This window comes from Emericellopsis atlantica, assembly GCF_019669845.1.
Source record: "Emericellopsis atlantica unplaced genomic scaffold F5Z01scaffold_28, whole genome shotgun sequence".
In the NCBI taxonomy this organism is placed as follows: Eukaryota; Fungi; Ascomycota; class Sordariomycetes; order Hypocreales; family Bionectriaceae; genus Emericellopsis; species Emericellopsis atlantica.
Window position 1 is genome coordinate 114,443 of NW_025764730.1, and position 17,678 is coordinate 132,120.

At 56.3% G+C, this 17,678-nt stretch overlaps 5 protein-coding genes across 5 annotated transcripts; 2 read left to right on the forward strand and 3 right to left on the reverse strand.

Moving 5' to 3' along the window:
* Window positions 1–865: 865 nt before the first annotated feature.
* Window positions 866–2,338, forward strand: F5Z01DRAFT_289956 (uncharacterized protein). The gene is made up of 2 exons (XM_046258798.1): window positions 866–1,149; window positions 1,208–2,338. Exons 1-2 carry the CDS (start codon window positions 1,105–1,107, stop codon window positions 2,240–2,242), a joined length of 1,080 nt encoding a protein of 359 aa, XP_046115195.1. The 5' UTR covers window positions 866–1,104; the 3' UTR covers window positions 2,243–2,338.
* On the reverse strand, window positions 2,309–4,667 carry F5Z01DRAFT_663769 (major facilitator superfamily domain-containing protein). The gene is made up of 3 exons (XM_046264048.1): window positions 3,988–4,667; window positions 3,833–3,932; window positions 2,309–3,778 (listed from the first exon to the last, which is right to left on the reverse strand). Exons 1-3 carry the CDS (start codon window positions 4,304–4,306, stop codon window positions 2,434–2,436), a joined length of 1,764 nt encoding a protein of 587 aa, XP_046115196.1. The 5' UTR covers window positions 4,307–4,667; the 3' UTR covers window positions 2,309–2,433.
* Window positions 4,668–4,912: 245 nt separating this feature from the next.
* F5Z01DRAFT_739271 (transcriptional Coactivator p15-domain-containing protein) lies at window positions 4,913–6,077 on the reverse strand. The gene is made up of 3 exons (XM_046266830.1): window positions 5,730–6,077; window positions 5,568–5,672; window positions 4,913–5,518 (listed from the first exon to the last, which is right to left on the reverse strand). Exons 1-3 carry the CDS (start codon window positions 5,874–5,876, stop codon window positions 5,318–5,320), a joined length of 453 nt encoding a protein of 150 aa, XP_046115197.1. The 5' UTR covers window positions 5,877–6,077; the 3' UTR covers window positions 4,913–5,317.
* Window positions 6,078–6,592: 515 nt separating this feature from the next.
* On the forward strand, window positions 6,593–9,808 carry F5Z01DRAFT_639424 (PXA domain-containing protein; the record flags this gene model as incomplete). Its single annotated transcript, XM_046262438.1, has 1 exon — window positions 6,593–9,808. One exon carries the CDS (start codon window positions 6,593–6,595, stop codon window positions 9,806–9,808), a length of 3,216 nt encoding a protein of 1,071 aa, XP_046115198.1.
* A 1,265-nt stretch (window positions 9,809–11,073) lies between these two features.
* F5Z01DRAFT_290095 (Up-regulated during septation-domain-containing protein) lies at window positions 11,074–13,812 on the reverse strand. The gene is made up of 3 exons (XM_046258800.1): window positions 13,583–13,812; window positions 13,199–13,532; window positions 11,074–13,148 (listed from the first exon to the last, which is right to left on the reverse strand). The coding sequence occupies exons 1-3, from the start codon at window positions 13,670–13,672 to the stop codon at window positions 11,374–11,376; spliced, it is 2,199 nt and encodes a 732-aa protein (XP_046115199.1). The 5' UTR covers window positions 13,673–13,812; the 3' UTR covers window positions 11,074–11,373.
* Between the last annotated feature and the right edge of the window lie 3,866 nt (window positions 13,813–17,678).

Sequence of the window (17,678 nt, forward strand, 5' to 3'; positions counted from 1 at the left end):
TACCTTCATCTTTGCTTGGAGGCGTGGGATGATATGTGTAATGCATGTACATGCTCACAATACTAAGCCCTTGTGCTCTTGTGCAATTTGAGCTCGTCAAAATGAGCGAGGAGCTTCTTCTTGTCGAATACCTACATGTACGGAGTATATTCCGCGTAATCCCATGCTTGCTGAGCTGGACCCTAGACTGCCTAGTCTACCGCTATCTCTTTGCGGGGCATTGCTAGGAACGCCTTTTCCTTTGTCGGCTCAGGCAATCAAGCCCTGACGAATGGGTTGTCTTCTCATGCCTTCGTACTCTCGGTGGGAACGATCGTGATCCCTGAGACGAGGTGTTTAGGCAAAATGAAGCTTTAAATGCCGCTGTCTGGTAACTGGTTGTACGAAATTGGCTTTCACGATGGATCTGCCGGCAGGCCTCCAACGTACCAGTAGCCTATCGGCTGGGTGGCTCTCGTGAGGCCTCTTTTTTTGCGACGGCCGAGTGCGGAGGGCCTCCACCGAGAGCCTCGAGTCCATGTCACCAACAAACGGGTTGCGGCACGAAGCTTGTTTTGACCTTGACTCAGGTGTTCAAGCGAAGTGGAGCGAAGTTGATTTGGTGAACCAACAGATAACACCGACATCCGCTTCCTCCTGCATTCGAAGGAACCAGGGACGCGTTGCCCGATTGTAAAGTGTAGGATGAGAAGCGCTCTCTATTCCAGAACAGCCACTCACAAGCGAGTACACGCCTCTCAAACGTGTTAAATGAGGTAAACTGCGAATAAAAGGACTAGGCCTCTATACCAACATAAGCCCTGAGCTCCATGCTCAACAAGTTATCATACACAGAATATGTTTCGGTGTCGACACGTAAATGCTTCTGGCGGATAATGCTTGTATTGTAGTTCAAGGTTCAGGCAATGATGACTTTGATGTGGGTCCTTTTGACAGCCAAGCTGGCCAGTTACCCCAAGGGCCAAGGCACGCACATGACAACGACGTCAAACTGTCAACTTCACCCTCGAACGCGCCTTCAGAGAGGCCACTTCCACTCGTTTTCTCAATCTCTGAAGAAGAGTGACTCGTATTGCGCATGGCATTTGCGAGTGCTCGACCACCATGTCTCAGTTCCTGTCCTTCATAGGCTGGAGCTTCCTCCCCAACGTCCGTCCCCGTCCACAGCTGCGCACCATCCATCCAAGCTAACTAACATGCGCGTCAGATTGTCACAGGCTGGGTCCAGACCATCTACTACGGCCTCACCATCCGCGCCGGCGATCCGAAACCTGCCCCGGGGAGCGCCCGCTACGCCTCGCACCGCCGCGTCATCCATATCCTCGTCGTCACCGCATACCTCCTCTACACCATCTACGAAGCCGACTACGACATCCGCCGCACCTCGCACTTCTACGCGGACCTGGGCGTAGGCCCCGATGTGCCCGAGCGCGAGATCAAGTCTCGCTTCCGACGTGTCGCCGCGCAGCATCACCCCGACAAGTCTGGCGCCGTCGACGGGGCCGACTACTTCATCCACCTCAAGCTCGCGAGCGAGACCCTGCAAGATGCTGCTAAGCGCTTCGCCTACGAGCGCTTCGGCATGGAGGTTATGAACTGGTCCAAGTGCAAGTCCATACGGGATTACATCACGCGAGGCGTTCTGCAGGGTATCTTGCCTCACTACGGTGTCGCGGCCGCGACCATCTACGTCGTCGGGCTCTTTGGCTACATGGACTTTGGAAAGTTCTACCGGTGGTTGATCCTCATTGCGCTCTGCACATTTGAGATCGCCGCCGTGACGCGGCCTCATTTCCCGCCTGTGCTTGACGCGATCAACAGCATCCTGACGACCGTGTCATCGCATCCTCCTCTGCTGCCGTTCCAGGCCATCATCCTCGCGCGCAAGCTCACGATCACGGTATACATTGCGCTCTCGCAAATCGGCCCTCTACTCGCCCTGCACATCAACGACGGCCGGCCGGACACGTCTGCCTTGGATGACGAGAAGGCCCTGGACCAGGGCCTAGACAGACTAGACGCATTGGCAAAGAGCATTGATAAGGACACCTTGAGGCTGATGGAGATGGAGACGGCGCCTTTCCACGGCAATGACGAGGCGACATCAAATCTAAAGGGCAAGATGCGGGAGTGGCTGGTCCAGAACACGATCCGGGCCGATCCCATGGTGAGGGACGCGGTGGGCACGTCTTTCAGGCGCAGGAGGATAGATGCGCCAGCGGGTGCAAAGGGCAACCGCTGAGATGATATTATAAGAAAGCATAGACAGTACCAGTGCCGTACAAGAGAAATTGCCTGCTTTGACAATAATTCATACCTGGACTCCATGTCCTGTGATATACCCAGAAAATTGCGACGCCACCCTCTATGCCCAATGCCCAGTCCTATATATAGTACACCCCTTTACAAGTATTCTTTCCAGCGCAACCAATATCAGAGCCTCTGCGCCCCGCGCGTCTCAATCGGGATAAAGCACATGCTCACGAAAGCTACCGCGATCAGGAGAGCAGACGCGTAAATGGGCCCCTCGGCCGCATCGCCAGGCAGGTTCGCCGCGAGGACAGGGGCAAACAGGCCGGTGATTCTGTTCAGGAAGCTCGCCACGCCCGTGCCGGCGCCGCGGACGGGGGCGGGGAAGATTTCGGGCGTGTAGGCGTACAGCACACCGTACATGATGTTCTGCGTAAAGGCACCCACGCACGAGAAGATGAGCTGGCGTGTCGACGACGTGCCCCAGACCACGAACGCGAGCTGGAAGACAGCCGAGAGAAGGGTCGAGCAGGCCAGCGTGCCCTTGCGCCCGAGGAAGCGCGAGTTCTGGTCGACGAGCCACGTGGCGAGGACGCTGCCAGGGACTCCGCAGATGGACGTGATGGCGTAGTTGCGGTAGGTCTCCCCCGAGATACTGGAGGTCTCGGACTGGACGTCTGCGTTGCTGTACTTGGAGAAGTACTGGGGGAGGAAGGCAGCGAAGAGTGGGTAGCCCATGCCAATGGCAGCCCAGGCAGTCCATATGAGGATTGTCGCCAGACGCAGCTTTGGTTCCTTGAAGAGCTGGTTCATTTTGTCTCCCGAGAACTTGGACAGCTTCTCCTTGAGCCCTCCTGTCGGCTGCGGTCGAAGCCGGTCCGCACTCGCGTCGTCTGTACCAGCAACCTCGTCGAGGATCTCGGACGTAAGCCACGTCTTGGTGCCGTTGCGGTAGGCGATGGCATGAACGACCGCCACGGCCTCATCTTGAAGACCTTGGTTCAGCAGGAATTTGGGTGACTCGAGCAGGCGGAAGATGAAGAAGCGGACGGCGAACATGGCAAAGGTCATGATGCCAATTGTAGCCATGAAGAGACGCCAGCCCTCGTCGACTGGCCAGTTGGCCATGGTGTACCAGGCAATGAGAGACGAGACGAGCTGCCCGACAGGCCACCACACCGAGAGCATGGTCAGAAGCGAGCTATTCGCGTCTGGCAGAAACTCGAGGAATAATGAGCCGTCCACCGGTAGGCTGCCACCCACGCCGGACCCGAGCGCGGCGTAGGTGAAGCAGACGCCAGCCCAGCTCTGGGTGAATGCCGAGGCCATGCCAAAGATGGCGGCGATGAGCAGCGTGGTGTTGAAGGGGATGCGCCGCCCCGTGTAGTCCGAGCCGATCCCCCAGACGGAACTGCCCAGGGAAAGACCTAAGAACAAGGCGCTCGTGGTATATCGCACCTCTTTCTCGCCAATGTCGAACCTAGCCGACAGCGAGGGCAGTGTTAGAGACGCGCCCTGCAACCAGAGGCTACAACAGTCAGCAGGTGTGTCTTGTCAACGGTATGGATATACGTCAACTTACTTGTCGGCAAACCAGCCGAAGCCACAGACAAAGAAAAGCTGCCAGTTGTATCGTCCCATCCCAATGTCCTGTATCGCCTTGTTGATCAATTTTGACTTGACTGCTTACGTTAATCCCAGGGCTTCGCTCACATGGCCATCTCGAGGACAACTCACTCTCGTAAGGCGTCCACGACCCATTGCGTCCGGAGCCCTGCCCTCGACGCGTCTCTGCCCTCAAGCCTTTGATACTGTATTCGAAAGCTCTCGTCTGCAGCATCCCCCTCGTCTCGTTCTCCGTCTCATGCTCATCCTCGCCCTGCCGTTCTTGCATCTCCACATCGTCCAGAAGCTCCTCCATGTCTGCATCGTTGACATGTTCGTAGTTCAACTTGCCATGCTTGGCAGAGTGACTGTAGAGATGTGCTTTGTCGAGCGGTATGAGGATGCCAATGTAGTCATCCACCGTCTCTTTCCGACGGAAGCCCCAGGCCATTGTGAAGACGGGTAGTGAATTGGCGTTGAGGAGAGGTGAGTCTTGTGCCTGACTAGTATATGCGCCCAAAATACGGATACTAGAGTCGCGCGGTGGTCCTCAATGATATAATGTGTTCCCAAATGGCCCCGTTCATTAAAGGAGTAGTAGACTGCCGCAGTACCCGCACGCTCTATCGCGAAGCAAGCAAGCCGCAGCGGGAAATGAATGAAGACGAGAGATTGTAGCGCGTAGCAATGAGTGTGGGAATAGAAGAGTGACGAATGGCAATAATATCAAATGCAGAATACGGTAACCATCAAAGAGATGAGGAAGCGAAGCGAGGACATTGAAAAGCGACTGGATCCTGGAAATCTTGCTATGAAACCGGCGAATGGCCATCCTTCCCTATCAGCTGCGCCGTCTAAGGGGTGACCCGGTCCCGTGGGGCGGCTGAGGGACCAACTTCAAGGGCAGCCGGCAGCCTGGCAGCGGCGCGTCCAGTCAGCCTTCAGGGACTGAACTCCAGTCAGGGCACTGCAGTGCGCTGGGCCGCTCGCTGGCAGCGTGCCATTAGTTAGTGGGGCCACGCGCATCGAGGACAGATAGACTTCCATGAAGATTCCAGTTGATCGTTGCATAAATGTATTGCAAGAGACACATACGTATGTATATACATTGAATTTTGAAGACAGCAGCTTCCGAGACAGGACACGAGTCTGCTATCGTTTGGCACTTGGGCCTCCCACTAAGAGCGCACTGCACAATGCGACCGTGTGCTCACTCCTCCTGCCCCTCGTCCCTTCGTGCTCGAGATAGCCGCGCGATCCAGCGCTTAACCTATCCGAAGCACCGCATACAACTGCAACCTCAAAACTATAATAAGATATCTTGGAGCGGAAGCGCCCTGCGAGTTCGAAATGGATAACCCACGTATAAAGCGCCGGACGCCGCGTTGGCCAGAGCTGAGATGAGCCACTTGGTCTCACGGTTTGTACAACCAAGCCACTGACATGGGCTTATGGAGGCGCCTCAGCTACTATCCTCATCACTCGTGGCATCAATATTCGCCTTGTCTTTAGCGGACTTTGACTTGGCGGGAGCCGCTACGACCGGCGCGTCGTCCATCTCAGCGTCCTCCTTGATCGTGTGCCCGCGCTCGCGCAGAGCCGCATTGATGCCAGGAATCGCTTTCAGAAGCGCCGTGTACTGCTCGACGGACAGAGAGATGCCCTGGAACTGTGAGACTTTGCATTTGCAGCGATGGGACAATGACTCTCACCTTCTTGCCGGGCAGATGCTTGCCATCTTTCTCGTAGTACTCGCGGATATTGACAAAATTGGTGTTCTTGAATTCAGAGACACCCGCGCGGCGTTTGCCCGAAAGCTAGATGTTGTCAGAATGAGGACCGCCAAGAGGTTGAAGCGCACAGGCGCAACTCACATCCCAATACGGATGGCCATCGTCGTCTTTACCTGCGGGCTGCGCTGCTGCCGCTGCGCTTTTGGACTTCTTGCCAGCAGGAGGCGAGTTTACCGACACTTCAGGGTCCTCAATCGAGTCAGCGCCTCGTTTCCGTGAGGGCGCCATCGTGAGATGTGCTGTGAACGACACGAGTGTATGAACAGTCGGTTGGTCTGGACTCTGAGGGCCAGTTATGCTGCTTCGCGTCTCGTGTGACGCGTTGTCTTGCGGGTGGAGCTCATTTCAGCACATGCATCCAACGCCAGTTCACGTGATGCAGCGTTTTATCATTGTCGAGGCAAACTGATAATTACGAAGTGACGAACAATGAACAATGAACAAATGTAACAAAGCCACTCACGTACACTCAACATTCTGGTCTTTCTCCTGTCTGCAAACGACATAGATCGCCATGATGCTTCTTTTGCAAAGTCGATCATTGCAATGCCGTTAACCTAATGCACTGCAGCTGCGGCATCCGGGGGCCAAAATTAGCACCAAGAGGGTCCCGCAGTCATTGCGATGTGCGCATCAATGGGAAGCCCCTGAATCAAGCTCTGGAACGAATCTGATCCTCCATCCAAGTGAACTGGACCATTACGCGTTGTCAGCCAGCATTCCTCTCTCCTCATCCTCATGACATTGCGTCTTCGTCGTCCCCTGCCGACGTGAGCTACTTCAAAGAACCAGCTCCCGGACCTGCCGCTCGACTGCGAGCCTTGGCTTGGCTGACGAGTCGCGACGACGCTATTGACATGGTCCCACTACCCGCCCGGGCGCACTGAACGTACATATCACGAATTTATTATTGAAGCAACGGCCTTTTGGCACGAGCGGCCTCAATGAGCGCCACCACCAACCCAGACGATGTGCACGCGCACGCGGAGAGCAGAGCTTCGGCTGAAGCGCCTAATGACGAAACGACCAACGACATGATGACCGCAACGACCGATGATACGAAACGAACCACAGCACCTCTCAAATCAAAAGACTCCAGAGCTCCCACGACCTCCTCTGCCAACGGGCCCCCTCCTCTCCTTACAAAAGCACTCCATTTCGCGGCAAACGCAACTCCAGGGACACTGGGGGCCGTCTCTCTAGGCGTCTCGGCTGTGCTATACGTGGCCATGGGCCGCGTGGGACTGCTGCTGATAGGCGCCTTTGCTGGAGTGCTGGGATTCGTCACGCTCGAGGCGCGCCACCCCGAAGTTGCCAAAGCTGTGCGAGGCGAAAAGGGGCTCGATGTGCTGGAGAGATTACAACTATCGACGAACCACGCCAAGTCGGAGGATGCGTCATTACCCGAAGACGACGAGCAGTATGCTATCAAAGCCCTCGACGAGTTTCGCCCCGAGACCCGCGAGGCCATTGGGGGGCTTATAGACGCCGTCATTCGAGATTATGTCAAATGGTGGTACAACCCCATCGTCCCGTCCGATCATGCGTTCCCGCTTGCGTGCCGCAAGACTTTGACATCCTACCTGCTGTCGATTTCCAATCACCTGTATCGCAAACGACCGGCCGACGCCTTTCTCGATCTACTGACCAACGCATCGTCCATGGTTATCGTCTTCATGTCAGAGCTGGCCTCGGCCTTTGCGGACCTTGGCCCCGACTCGAACATGTCTGCGGTGGACGCCTTGTACAACTACCGAGCTTCGAATCCGGATTGCAATCTGAACAACCTCCTGAATCAGCACCACCAGGCTACCAAGTTCAAGGCCGTGGCTGGGGATCTCTTGGCTTTTCTGGACCGCAAGTCGCGGGACTGCGACCCGGCTCGGGTCTTTTTGCGCGAGATTCTAGCCAATTCGGTTCTCGAGTCTGCATTGCAAACTTGCAGCAAGGCTGACTGGTTGAATGGCTGGATTGTACACCTGCTCGAAGCTGGCGAACCGGACCTGAACCAGGCCATTGACGTCGGCATGCAGACAGGCCGGGATCCGACCCCGAACCTCTTTGCGGACATGGATGGAAACATGGGCAACATGGCCATCGCCAAGCCTGCGCGAAGCAGCACGGATGGCGGTGCGCGTCCCAAGGGCGCCGCTCAGATGCATAAGAAGAAGCTCAGCAAAGCCGACGAGGAGATGGAGGTCGCCGTGGAAGAGATGAAGAAGCTCAACAAACTGATTATCAAGGAGGAGACCGAGCGACGTGGACGTGCGGACACTATCCGTACATCAGCTGATATTGGGACCAAGAGCATAGACAACGAGCATATCAAGCGATCGGCTGGACTTGGCGAATTGTCCCCCACGACTACACAGTCTGGAAGCAGAGAGACACCGCTGGACGACTCGACAGATGGCCTCTCCACGAAGAGTGAAGCGATCCCAACACCCATCACGCCACGATCACCTGCTGGCAGCAACAGCGACAAGTCATCACCCAAACAAGACGCAGGGCGATTCACCAGCTTCGACCAGATCCAACCACAAAGCCAGATCAAGGAAGAGGCGGACGAGCCACAAAAGGTGCCGGCCAAGAAGGAACCTCTGACGCTGCACAACGCTGCGTTCACAGTACACGACGACACCAACGGCGAGCAAGCCAAGATGCGCAACAAACCTCACTGGGACTATCTCATTCAGGTCGAGCCAAGCTCCGCCCACTACCCTGGCTGGATGATTGTCAGGCGGTACTCTGATTTCGAAACACTCCACGAGATCATGCGGCGAATCGCCATGATCTCCGGAGCGACAGCCTTCGCCGAACTGCACAAGGAACTCCCCGCGTGGAAGGTCCACACCCGCGAGTCACTGCGCGGCGAGCTCGAACGATATCTGCGCGACGCCTGCTGGTATCCTTCACTGGCCGAGAGCGAGGGCATGAAGCGCTTCCTCGAAAAGTCCCAAGGCCACACGCATGGCGAGTCCAAGTCCTTTGGGTGGGACATTGTGGGGAAGAACATGCTCGACGTGCTCACGACGGCGCCCAAAGGCGCCATGGAAGGCGGCAAGACACTCGTCGGCGGCGTCCAAGGTGTCTTTGGCAACTTTCCCGGTTTGAGCAGAAAGGTGACCAGCCAGAGTGTCGACCTGACGTCCAGCGCCAGCTCGAACCGATTGTCCATCTCCACGCCGCCCAGGATGGAGACCAAGTCTCCCGCTCGGTCCGACCGGGCCAGCATGGAGAGCCAGCGCTCCTCCATTGTCTCGACCCAACCTGGCAAGGTCGCCCCCATGGAGCGCCGTCCCAGTTACCAGTCGCAGGTCGGTGACGAGGGCGACTATTTCAGACAGTCCCGCATGGACTCGCTCTCCGGTCCGGGGAGCGCTCGCGCCAGCAGAGAGCATAGTAGAGCCTCGAGCCTGGCGCCGCTGCGCTCTCCGTCGACCATGAGCCTCGGCGACTTGAGGCTTCCCCCACACCCAGACGAGATCCCAGACGACTACACCGGTTCCCCGTACGCCAGCGAGCACGCGCACACGCGCACCGGCAGCACGCAGTTGTACCCCGAGTCTCGATCGTCAGTGCAGTCGCCCAACACGGCCACGTCGCCTGGGGTGCCGCCCAGCGGCAAGAAGGTGGCAGCGAACAAGCCCGCGCGGCAGTTCTCTCAACTGTCCGAAGGCGAGACGCGCGTGGCGGTCGAGCTCCTGTTCGCCGTCATCAACGAGATGTACACTTTGTCGTCGGCGTGGAACATTCGGCGCACCCTCCTTGCGGCCGCCAAGTCCTTTCTGCTCCGCCCCGGCAACCCCTCGCTCCTGACTGTCCAGAATCTCATCCAGACCACCGTCCTCGACACGGTATCCTCCGACGCGGGGATCGCGGAGCAGCTGCGCAAGCTGCGCGAGAACACCATGCCCACGGAGGAGGAGCGCGCCCACTGGCCTGCGCCCCTGACGCCCGAGGAGAGCGAGAAGCTGCGGGTGCGCGCGCGGCAGTTGCTCATCCGCAGCGGCGTGCCGGCGGCCTTGATGGGGGTCATGGGCCAAGCAGCCACCAGCGAGGCTCTGGGCCGTGTCTTTGACTGCCTGCAGATCGAGGAGGTGGCCCGCGGTCTCGTGTTCGGCATACTTTTACAGCTCGTGGGCGTTGTCACGGGATGAGATTAGAGCGCGCATGGCTCAGTGTACGATACCACTACCGAGTGCGTCTTGTGTGTCTTGTACGGGATACGGATTGGGACCACGACCAGGGGTCAAGGACGGAACGGGATGCAATCATGAAGCATGGTGTGAACGGCATATATGCAGAGCGTGTGTACCTTTTCTTTTTCTGTCCCGCTTTGTCTTGATGGGATGGCAGCCCGGAGCATTTTCGATACAGCAACAACATTGGTGGGCAGCAAGCAGCATTTGTAATTATCATACTAATACTCAATCTGGTACGGCCGTCGCCGTACATTTTTGTTTCGCAACACATCACGAAATCGACGATGCCACATGGCGTGCCGGGTTTCTGTATTTGAACAGACAGTTGCGAAACGAGACAGCCCATGACGGCATGTGTGATAGGGCTTGAAAGACCAGTCACGTAGGCCAGCGATATCTCCCGCATGGGACGCAAGCGCGGATGCAGGTGTGAACAATTCCGGCTCGATCAGGCAAGTAACAACAGTTTGCGTCCGCGGGCATCAGCGAGTCTGCAGTCGTGAACGCGGTCGGGCCCCTTTGTTCGATCAGGTGCATATGTACTACGTACGACTCAATACTCATGTACGCAGACATGTATCTACAGCCGTGGCGCATTGGGATGGATGGATGGCAGTTCTGTCCCGGCCTTGCGTGCTGGCGGACATGATCTCTCGGCCGACGGGGAATACACGTATAGATCACGATCAGACCGGGGGGGAGGAAAAAATAAAAGAAGGATCGTTCATGTTAAAAAAGGAACAGACGGGCGTTGGTTGGGTGGCTGGAACTGGGAGTTTGGGACTTGAAAGGCGGCATGTAACGCACGCGCGACATGGGTTCGCGCGCCAGAATGTCAAATAATGTTGTTTCAGAATCAGTCGGAGCGAGAGAAGGGGCCCAAAAAGTGACAAGGGGTCGCGTGACATGATGCATGGTCATGCTACCTTGTCCATGTATGTGGTACGTACCCTGCCAAACACGGTCGATCGTTTCTGTCTATGCGTCGTTCGAGAAGACTTGGGTTCGTGTTGACACTTGGCAAGGCACTCCCTGGACACTGCCAAGAATAGAGGCTGGAGCTGAGGTCTGCCTTTGGCTTGAAGTTTTCGTGGTGAAACAAGACGAATCTTTTCACTACTGCATGGAACCTAGACTAGCATCCGAGTTCACTGCTCACCAGCGGGACAAGGTGGATGGATGGTGATTACCATTTGATCATTATGCTCTTGCTCTACTGTCGCTATCTGGGCCTATATGGCACCGTCCGAGTGGTGGGATACAAATCGGGTATCGTCGCGAAGATGATGGATTGCCATGAAATATGCTGATAGAAGCAGGCTGAATCCGCAGCGTCGTAATCGTGAGTCGAAGTCGTCATGGGGGGATGTGAGAAGAAAGGGAAGTGCGATTAGGGGACCATGGGGTAATGGGCTGGGCATGCGTGTACGGGATTATGTACGTATGTACGCGTTTGGGATTTGGGCGTCTGTTTGCGTTGAGCGTGACCAACGTTGAGACGGACCAAGGCTGAGGAGGCGTCATGGTCTCATCGAGCTTGTTGAAGAAGGGGAATTGCTCCGCGGATAGTCTTTCATCGGGGGTGGTGGAGCAGGCGGAGACTCGGGTGTCGCGCTCCTGGGTCCCTTATGAGGCATAGTCGTTGCGGTCGAGCTGCACGAGATGCCGCTGAGCAGCTCGTGGCTTCGCTGCAGATGCAGCTGCTTTGATTTTAGCTCCGACACCTGGGCCTGCGCCGCGACCCAATTTCCATGCTGTTGCTGATGCTTGGGGGCAGGATCGCCGAGGGACTGACTCAGGCGTGTTATTTCGCTCTCGACGTCGGCCAACAGCGAGGCGATGTCGTCCCCTGCATAGATCCGAATGCTCTCGACGTCGGTCCTCCTGATCGACTGGGCGTCTGCGTCGGGCTGGTCTTTCTGCTCAGTATCGGCATCCTCCAGGGGCGGGTCTTCCAGGATCATGCTCGGAACTTGCACCACGACCCTCTGGGGCGAAGGCGAAATGCTAACCCTGCGGACCGGCGCCTGCTTTGTTGGCGATCGCGGTGGTGTCGAGATGTCGCAGAAACCGGCCGACGTCTGCATGACAGCGGCTGGAGGAGGTTGCTCGCGCGGTGATGGGGTAGCAGCAATCCCAGGCACCCCCAAGATGCCTGCAGCCGCCACATGCTCAAGAAGCTTTTGGCGGATTCGTGTCCGGCGATTTTCAGCCATTTCCAGCTTCTGAACCCATTCATCAATGGACGTGTCAAGTTCCGCCAGCGCCTCCTCCTGCCTGAGCATTGATTCAAAGCTCAAGCGCTCGGCGCGAGGGGAGCGGAGGAACTGGCAGAGGCGGGACTGGAGGTTGCGTCGACCGGCGCGTAGTGAAGTGTAGGTTCGACGCAGATACTCTGTGCGCTCGTCGAGGCGTCTAAGCTCCTTGGAGAGGGCCTCTACATCGCTCATATCCAGCACCTCGAAACGCTCGGCCTGGCGGCATGCATGCTTGTGTATGGCCATCATGTCTTCGGCCTTCATGTTGGCACTCGCGTCCTTGGGCAAGGCACCTGTGGGTAATTCCTCAAATGCCTTGCGCTCAATGCTCTGACCAGCACTGTCCTCACTCTGGCCGAGGGCGGGTCGGTTGATTTGATCCAAGCGCTTGCGGGGCCGACCTCGGTCCATTATACTTGTTGCCGATTCTGATGCACCTCTTCGATGGCCATGCGGTATCACGGCTTGCTGCGTTGCCACAGGTTGTGGGGTTCTCGCGCGGCCTGTCAGGGTAGGTGTTTGTGAGCGGCCTTCCCATGGCTTGGGCGACGCTCGATAGGGGTCTGAGACGGGCGCGGACACGGGCGTCGGCAGTGTCATTGTGGACGTGGCGTGAGTGCTGGTGGAGTATGGCGAGGTGAGATCTGTCATTGAAATAGAGGGTGTGAATGGCGTACGCAAATACGGCGAAACAGTTGTCTTGCGCGGCTTGCAGGCCTCGTTCGGCATGCTCCCGGAACGGTTGTGGGCAAGTGTCTGCTGGTGAGGAGTGGGCGAGCGAGAGCCAGAGTGAGGTATCACAAGGGGCGCCAACTTTCGGGTCGAAGCCGCTCGGCTGAGCATAGAGGTGCAAGTCTTGATCTTCTCCTCGAGGGTTTGTGCCAGGAAGGCCTTCTCCTTCTCCTGGGGTTCGGCCTGAGCAGCGTCCTCCGCTAGTGGGACGGGGGAAGGCAGCGACTCCGGAGACGAAGGTTTCCAATCCTGCGCTGGAGCACTGATTGAGCGTTCATGTAGTGGCGGACGTCCGGGGATCGTTGCTAGAGACAGTCAGCCAAACACGGCCAAGGTGTCGCTCAGGCGTACGTACGAGAATCCATTGGCACCTCCTGAACCGTTGTCATGGGACCGATCTCAGGGACGCTGACCTTGCGCCGTCGTGTCATGCTATGTTGTGTGATTTTTGTTCTCAACGCTGATGGCGCTGGGACCTCGTCGAAGCTGTCGTCCAGGTAGGAAAACAAGGACGGCGAGCATGACCTCTCTGCCTCGGCGCCTTTGGCGCTGTTGAGCACTGGCAGCTGCCTTTCCCGAGGAAACAGCTGGTATCGCGCTTGTGCCGGTGCTGGCGGAGGTGGTTGCGACTGGCCTTGTTCCATGTTCGAGATCTTGGGCTTCCCAAAGGGAGCTGTGGATGGCAAAGGCTATGCTGCGTGAGCAGGCACTTGGCTGACAGCGCAGCGATATTACTTACTGTTCCCGGATAGTAATAAGGTTCGGAGGGTGTCGATCTCTCAAGTGCGGTGCTCCCACTGGCAGCAATGCAATTGACGATATGTGCCATGACAGAGGAGCGGACGCCACCTAACGTGGTGGTGGAGGTCAGTTAATATATCGAGCAGATGGAACGGCCATAAGTAAGAACGGACGTCAGGGGTCAGGGTGTCAGGCAACGAGGCGACACAGTGAAACGAGACGAGACACGCTGACAGATGACGCGGGCGATGTGAAAGCAATCCCAAGTGGTGGCTTGGTGCAGACGTCAAAGAGAGTCTCTGTCATATTAGCGGGCTGCACATCACCAGATATAGGGAACTGCCAAGATGCGCGGGATTAGTGGGCACGATGCATTGCCCAGGGTGGCCGCCGGATGCTTGTCCCAGTCCATTTGATCTCGTTCTGTCAGTTGTCGAGAACTTTGAGGTTCCAGGGCGGCCGGGTCAGAAGGGGCCTCAAGGGGGGCCGGCCCTGCCCTACCCGATGCTACATAGCTTAATACTAAGTCGAGCTCGTTGGCGGGTATGATCATCCTCGCTGCTCCAAGGCGGAACTTGTAAGCAGGTCTGATACCAAAGTACCGGAGGCTAGTCTAGAGGCTATAGTAGTAGGCACTGCATGCTCTTGTCAGCCACATCGGGGGAGGAGAACTCGCAGGCACTGCAGTCTGCAGATGGGACACCCCAGTTGCCTGTTCTCCGCTCTCCGGACAAACCATAGCATTGGCAGTTTGAACTTTGATCCAAAGAGAGGGAAAAAAAAAAGGGCGCCCGTGGCGGAGGAATCATACCCGTCGGGCTATCAATCACCTGTCGGACGAGCTGCAGCGATTGCTTGCCCCTGTCACTGCGGTAACAGGGATCGGGCCTGCAGACGATGAAACCGCCACGACCCTTGTTTTGTGATTCTGGAGGCTGCAGGTAGCCAGGTACGTACAGTTGAGGGTACCCCACCGTAGCAATGGACGGCTTGGCTGCGATGACGAGGGGAAGCAGGCGAGATCGGTGGAAGAGGCCCATGTCTCCGGTGAAAGACGAGGTCGAGATACCGGAAGGGACCCGTGCGCTATATCGGCCTGCCACTAAGGCTTGGCTGCCTAGGGAGCAGGGGCTTGAGCTTCCACGATCCAGAAAAGTTGGTGAGCCATTGCCAGTTCCGGGATGGTCCAGCACGTATGAGTCTCCCTTGGTGATAGTCCTGGCGATGGGACATTTGCGAAAGAAGAAAGGACATGATGGAGGGGCTGTATAGGTACATGCGGCGATGCGCGGCCGTGTGATACTTGATTGAGGTGCTGCACTCAACTGCTGTATGCAGGCATGGACTACCTAGACATGGAGTTGACGGAGATTTATTTTGAGGTGGCGTGGTCGTCGACATGAAGGTTACGGTAGAGTCTGTCTAAGGCACCTGACATTTCCAGGCAAACATGGCAGCCAAGAAGGAAGGTAAGAGGGAAGGAAGATACGTATAGGCCGGGCGGGAAGGCACGTGCGGATAGTGGATGCCTAATTAGACCATGCGAAAAGTGCATATTAAGGCAGGTACTTCCCAAACGGGACCCTCGAACTCCAGCTGCGTCTCGGGTTAACTGGTGGCTGACGCGAGGAATTGGGGCAGGACAAGGGGCTCCAGTCATCAAGGTCAGGTAGGTAAATACTTTACAGGTGGTGAACAGGTGACCAAATCAGCAATCACATAATTACAGGTACCTTGGTTGATTGAGAGGGCGGAATGATGCTTGCGTGCACCAACTTCTCGACGTATTAGGCACTCCGTGCAGTTCATTCGGTCGGCAATCGGCCGCAGCCCCAGAACCGCCGAGATCCAGGCAGGCATCGATCTGACAGTTCTGAGTCTCTGCCCCATCGTCACACACAGTACCTTAGGTGCCAGGCCAGGGATTCCTACTCCGTGCTCCGGACACGCTACTTGTACGGTACTTGACATGAAGTTGTGACTTGTGAGACACTTGGCAGGGGCTGGTAAGTAGCTAAGGTACGTGCTTACTTTACTGCTAATGTAGGTCGGTGCTTTCTCGACGCTTGCCCGCTCATATCTCCGATTCGCTCTTGTCCAGCCTGCCACGTTTTGGGCGGTATCTCACCGCGAGAGCCGCATCCATCCAATGCGCAAGATGATGCCGAGTACTTATTTCTCTCTGCTGATAGCGTTGAGCCTTCATCGCGTCAAGCAAGGACGTCATCAGTCTCGCGACGAAGCCGGGCGTGCTCGCGTCACGAGTCCACGACCTGTTGTTCAGTGGGAGCGACAATCCATCTTCATTCCATTCCCGCCTTGCGATTTCGCTTCCATCGCGAGGAGCATGACCCACGCAACACTACGTATCTCAAACTCTCAATCGCAGCTCCAGTTATTGCGTCGACCGGAAACGCGCTGCCTCGTGGGCTTCGGATCTTCCATCATGACCCCACACCAGGGTCACATTGGGGCTACTGCAGTCTGCAGCCTCCCCGAAAAGACACTTGTTCTGGAGCGGTGTGATCATCCAGGAGGAAATCACATTCCCCTCTTGTCCTCATGCGTGAGCGGTCATGCATCTCTAGTCGTCTGATGTTTCCCTGCTGCCAGCCAGCCAAGACGTGGTGCATGTCTGCTCTGTGTATGCGACTCCAAGAACAACAAGTGCCGATGACAATGGACCCTCGACCACACAATGGCACGCAGTACTCCGTACGTCAAGTGCCGATGACTCCAAGGGGTCAGATATCAACAGATGAGAATAATATGTGGTGGCGAAACATGATGCAAGTGGAATGGAAACTACAAAACCAAGTGCCGAGAAGTGATCCTTGTTGAAGTATCCGTACGGTTGACATCCTCCAGAGCATCGCATATTTCAGCAAGAAGGCGGGATACTAGTCGGCGGAAAGAATTGAGTAATCCCCTAGACTAGCAGACCTAGTGTGTCTCGAGACTCTGACGCTCTGACCGGAAATGAAGTCATCCGCGAATTCTATAACTATAAGCGTGGTCCTGTTGGGTTTCGCAGAGTCGCTGGAAACTACACTGCCACAACTCACGACGCCAGCTTCTTCTTCAACCTCACAATCCAAGTGCATGAATCAGACTGGACTCTCTGTGTGACTCGGCGATAAGCTAGATTGCTACCTTGAGCACCAAGTAGCGCCTGTTTCTCTTTCTGTCGCACATTGAGCATATCTTGATCCACCACCTCTGTCCCGATTCAACATCGTGCATCTTTCAGGTATCAGACTGGTGGAGCTTCTCCTGACCACTCAGTAATAGATAATAATCCGTAACGAAAGGACATCCGCTTTGGCATCACCTCGCATGTCGAAATCACATTTTCCTCATGTACCCACGTCATTTTCTGCAAGGCGACTCATGAGGTTGAACCCGTGTGAGGCGTCGATGCTGGCCATCGGCCTGGGCCCTCGAGTCACAGACTCGCAGACGGGGCGTTCACATGTCCATCAAAGATCAAAGCCAAGGCCGTGTTGTGTGATTGCATGTCCAATACGAGTCCGCCGTAAAAGCAACCGACGTGACCATGGATTCTAGAATCGGGTGGTCCCTATCACACCCCTTCATCCCACGCGCGGAAGTTCGTCCGCTTGCAACAAGCCACGCTGAATCAATAATATTGAGTCCAGCACTCGGCTACTCATTACTGGGCCGTGGTGCAGCACCGGTGTGAACCGGCCCGCGGGTCACTCTGTAACCCTCACCTCACGTCTCTTATTGACCAGGGAACATATAGCGTACCGCTTCGCCGGCGGCACTGGCTTCCAAGTCGGGAGAGTGCAATTTGGCCACGGAAATGCAATATAGTCAGAATAATGATCTGTAGAATTGAAAAAATGACTTTGCTTCTTCACCGGAGGGAAGTTTGTCAGCACAAGCATTGCTTTCCGCGCCACAGGGGCCGAGAAGCCAGCTCACGGCCACAGAGCCCGATCTGGTGGTGCATACATGAACACGAATGCACTAGTACTTCGCTCCTCGGCGGCCCTAGTATATACAGTACTACCTCCCAGTAATAGGTGACTTGCCAAGAAGACGGGGAAGTTCGAGTGGCGCTCCCCGGT

What these genes read in the sequence shown, in the direction of transcription:
- F5Z01DRAFT_289956 (XM_046258798.1), top strand. Translation starts at nt 1,105, where the DNA reads ATGTCTCAGTTCCTGTCCTTCATAGGCTGGAGCTTCCTCCCCAAC. An exon ending in GCTGGAGCTTCCTCCCCAAC is followed by an intron (nt 1,150 to 1,207) that starts GTCCGTCCCCGT and finishes CATGCGCGTCAG; the next exon opens with ATTGTCACAGGCTGGGTCCA.
- F5Z01DRAFT_663769 (XM_046264048.1), bottom strand. Translation starts at nt 4,306, where the DNA reads ATGGCCTGGGGCTTCCGTCGGAAAGAGACGGTGGATGACTACATTGGC. An exon ending in GTCGTGGACGCCTTACGAGA is followed by an intron (nt 3,933 to 3,987) that starts GTGAGTTGTCCT and finishes TAACGTAAGCAG; the next exon opens with TCAAGTCAAAATTGATCAAC. An exon ending in TTCGGCTGGTTTGCCGACAA is followed by an intron (nt 3,779 to 3,832) that starts GTAAGTTGACGT and finishes TGACTGTTGTAG; the next exon opens with CCTCTGGTTGCAGGGCGCGT.
- F5Z01DRAFT_739271 (XM_046266830.1), bottom strand. Translation starts at nt 5,876, where the DNA reads ATGGCGCCCTCACGGAAACGAGGCGCTGACTCGATTGAGGACCCTGAA. An exon ending in ATGGCCATCCGTATTGGGAT is followed by an intron (nt 5,673 to 5,729) that starts GTGAGTTGCGCC and finishes GACAACATCTAG; the next exon opens with CTTTCGGGCAAACGCCGCGC. An exon ending in AGCATCTGCCCGGCAAGAAG is followed by an intron (nt 5,519 to 5,567) that starts GTGAGAGTCATT and finishes TCACAGTTCCAG; the next exon opens with GGCATCTCTCTGTCCGTCGA.
- F5Z01DRAFT_290095 (XM_046258800.1), bottom strand. Translation starts at nt 13,672, where the DNA reads ATGGCACATATCGTCAATTGCATTGCTGCCAGTGGGAGCACCGCACTT. An exon ending in CTTATTACTATCCGGGAACA is followed by an intron (nt 13,533 to 13,582) that starts GTAAGTAATATC and finishes CACGCAGCATAG; the next exon opens with CCTTTGCCATCCACAGCTCC. An exon ending in GGAGGTGCCAATGGATTCTC is followed by an intron (nt 13,149 to 13,198) that starts GTACGTACGCCT and finishes GACTGTCTCTAG; the next exon opens with CAACGATCCCCGGACGTCCG.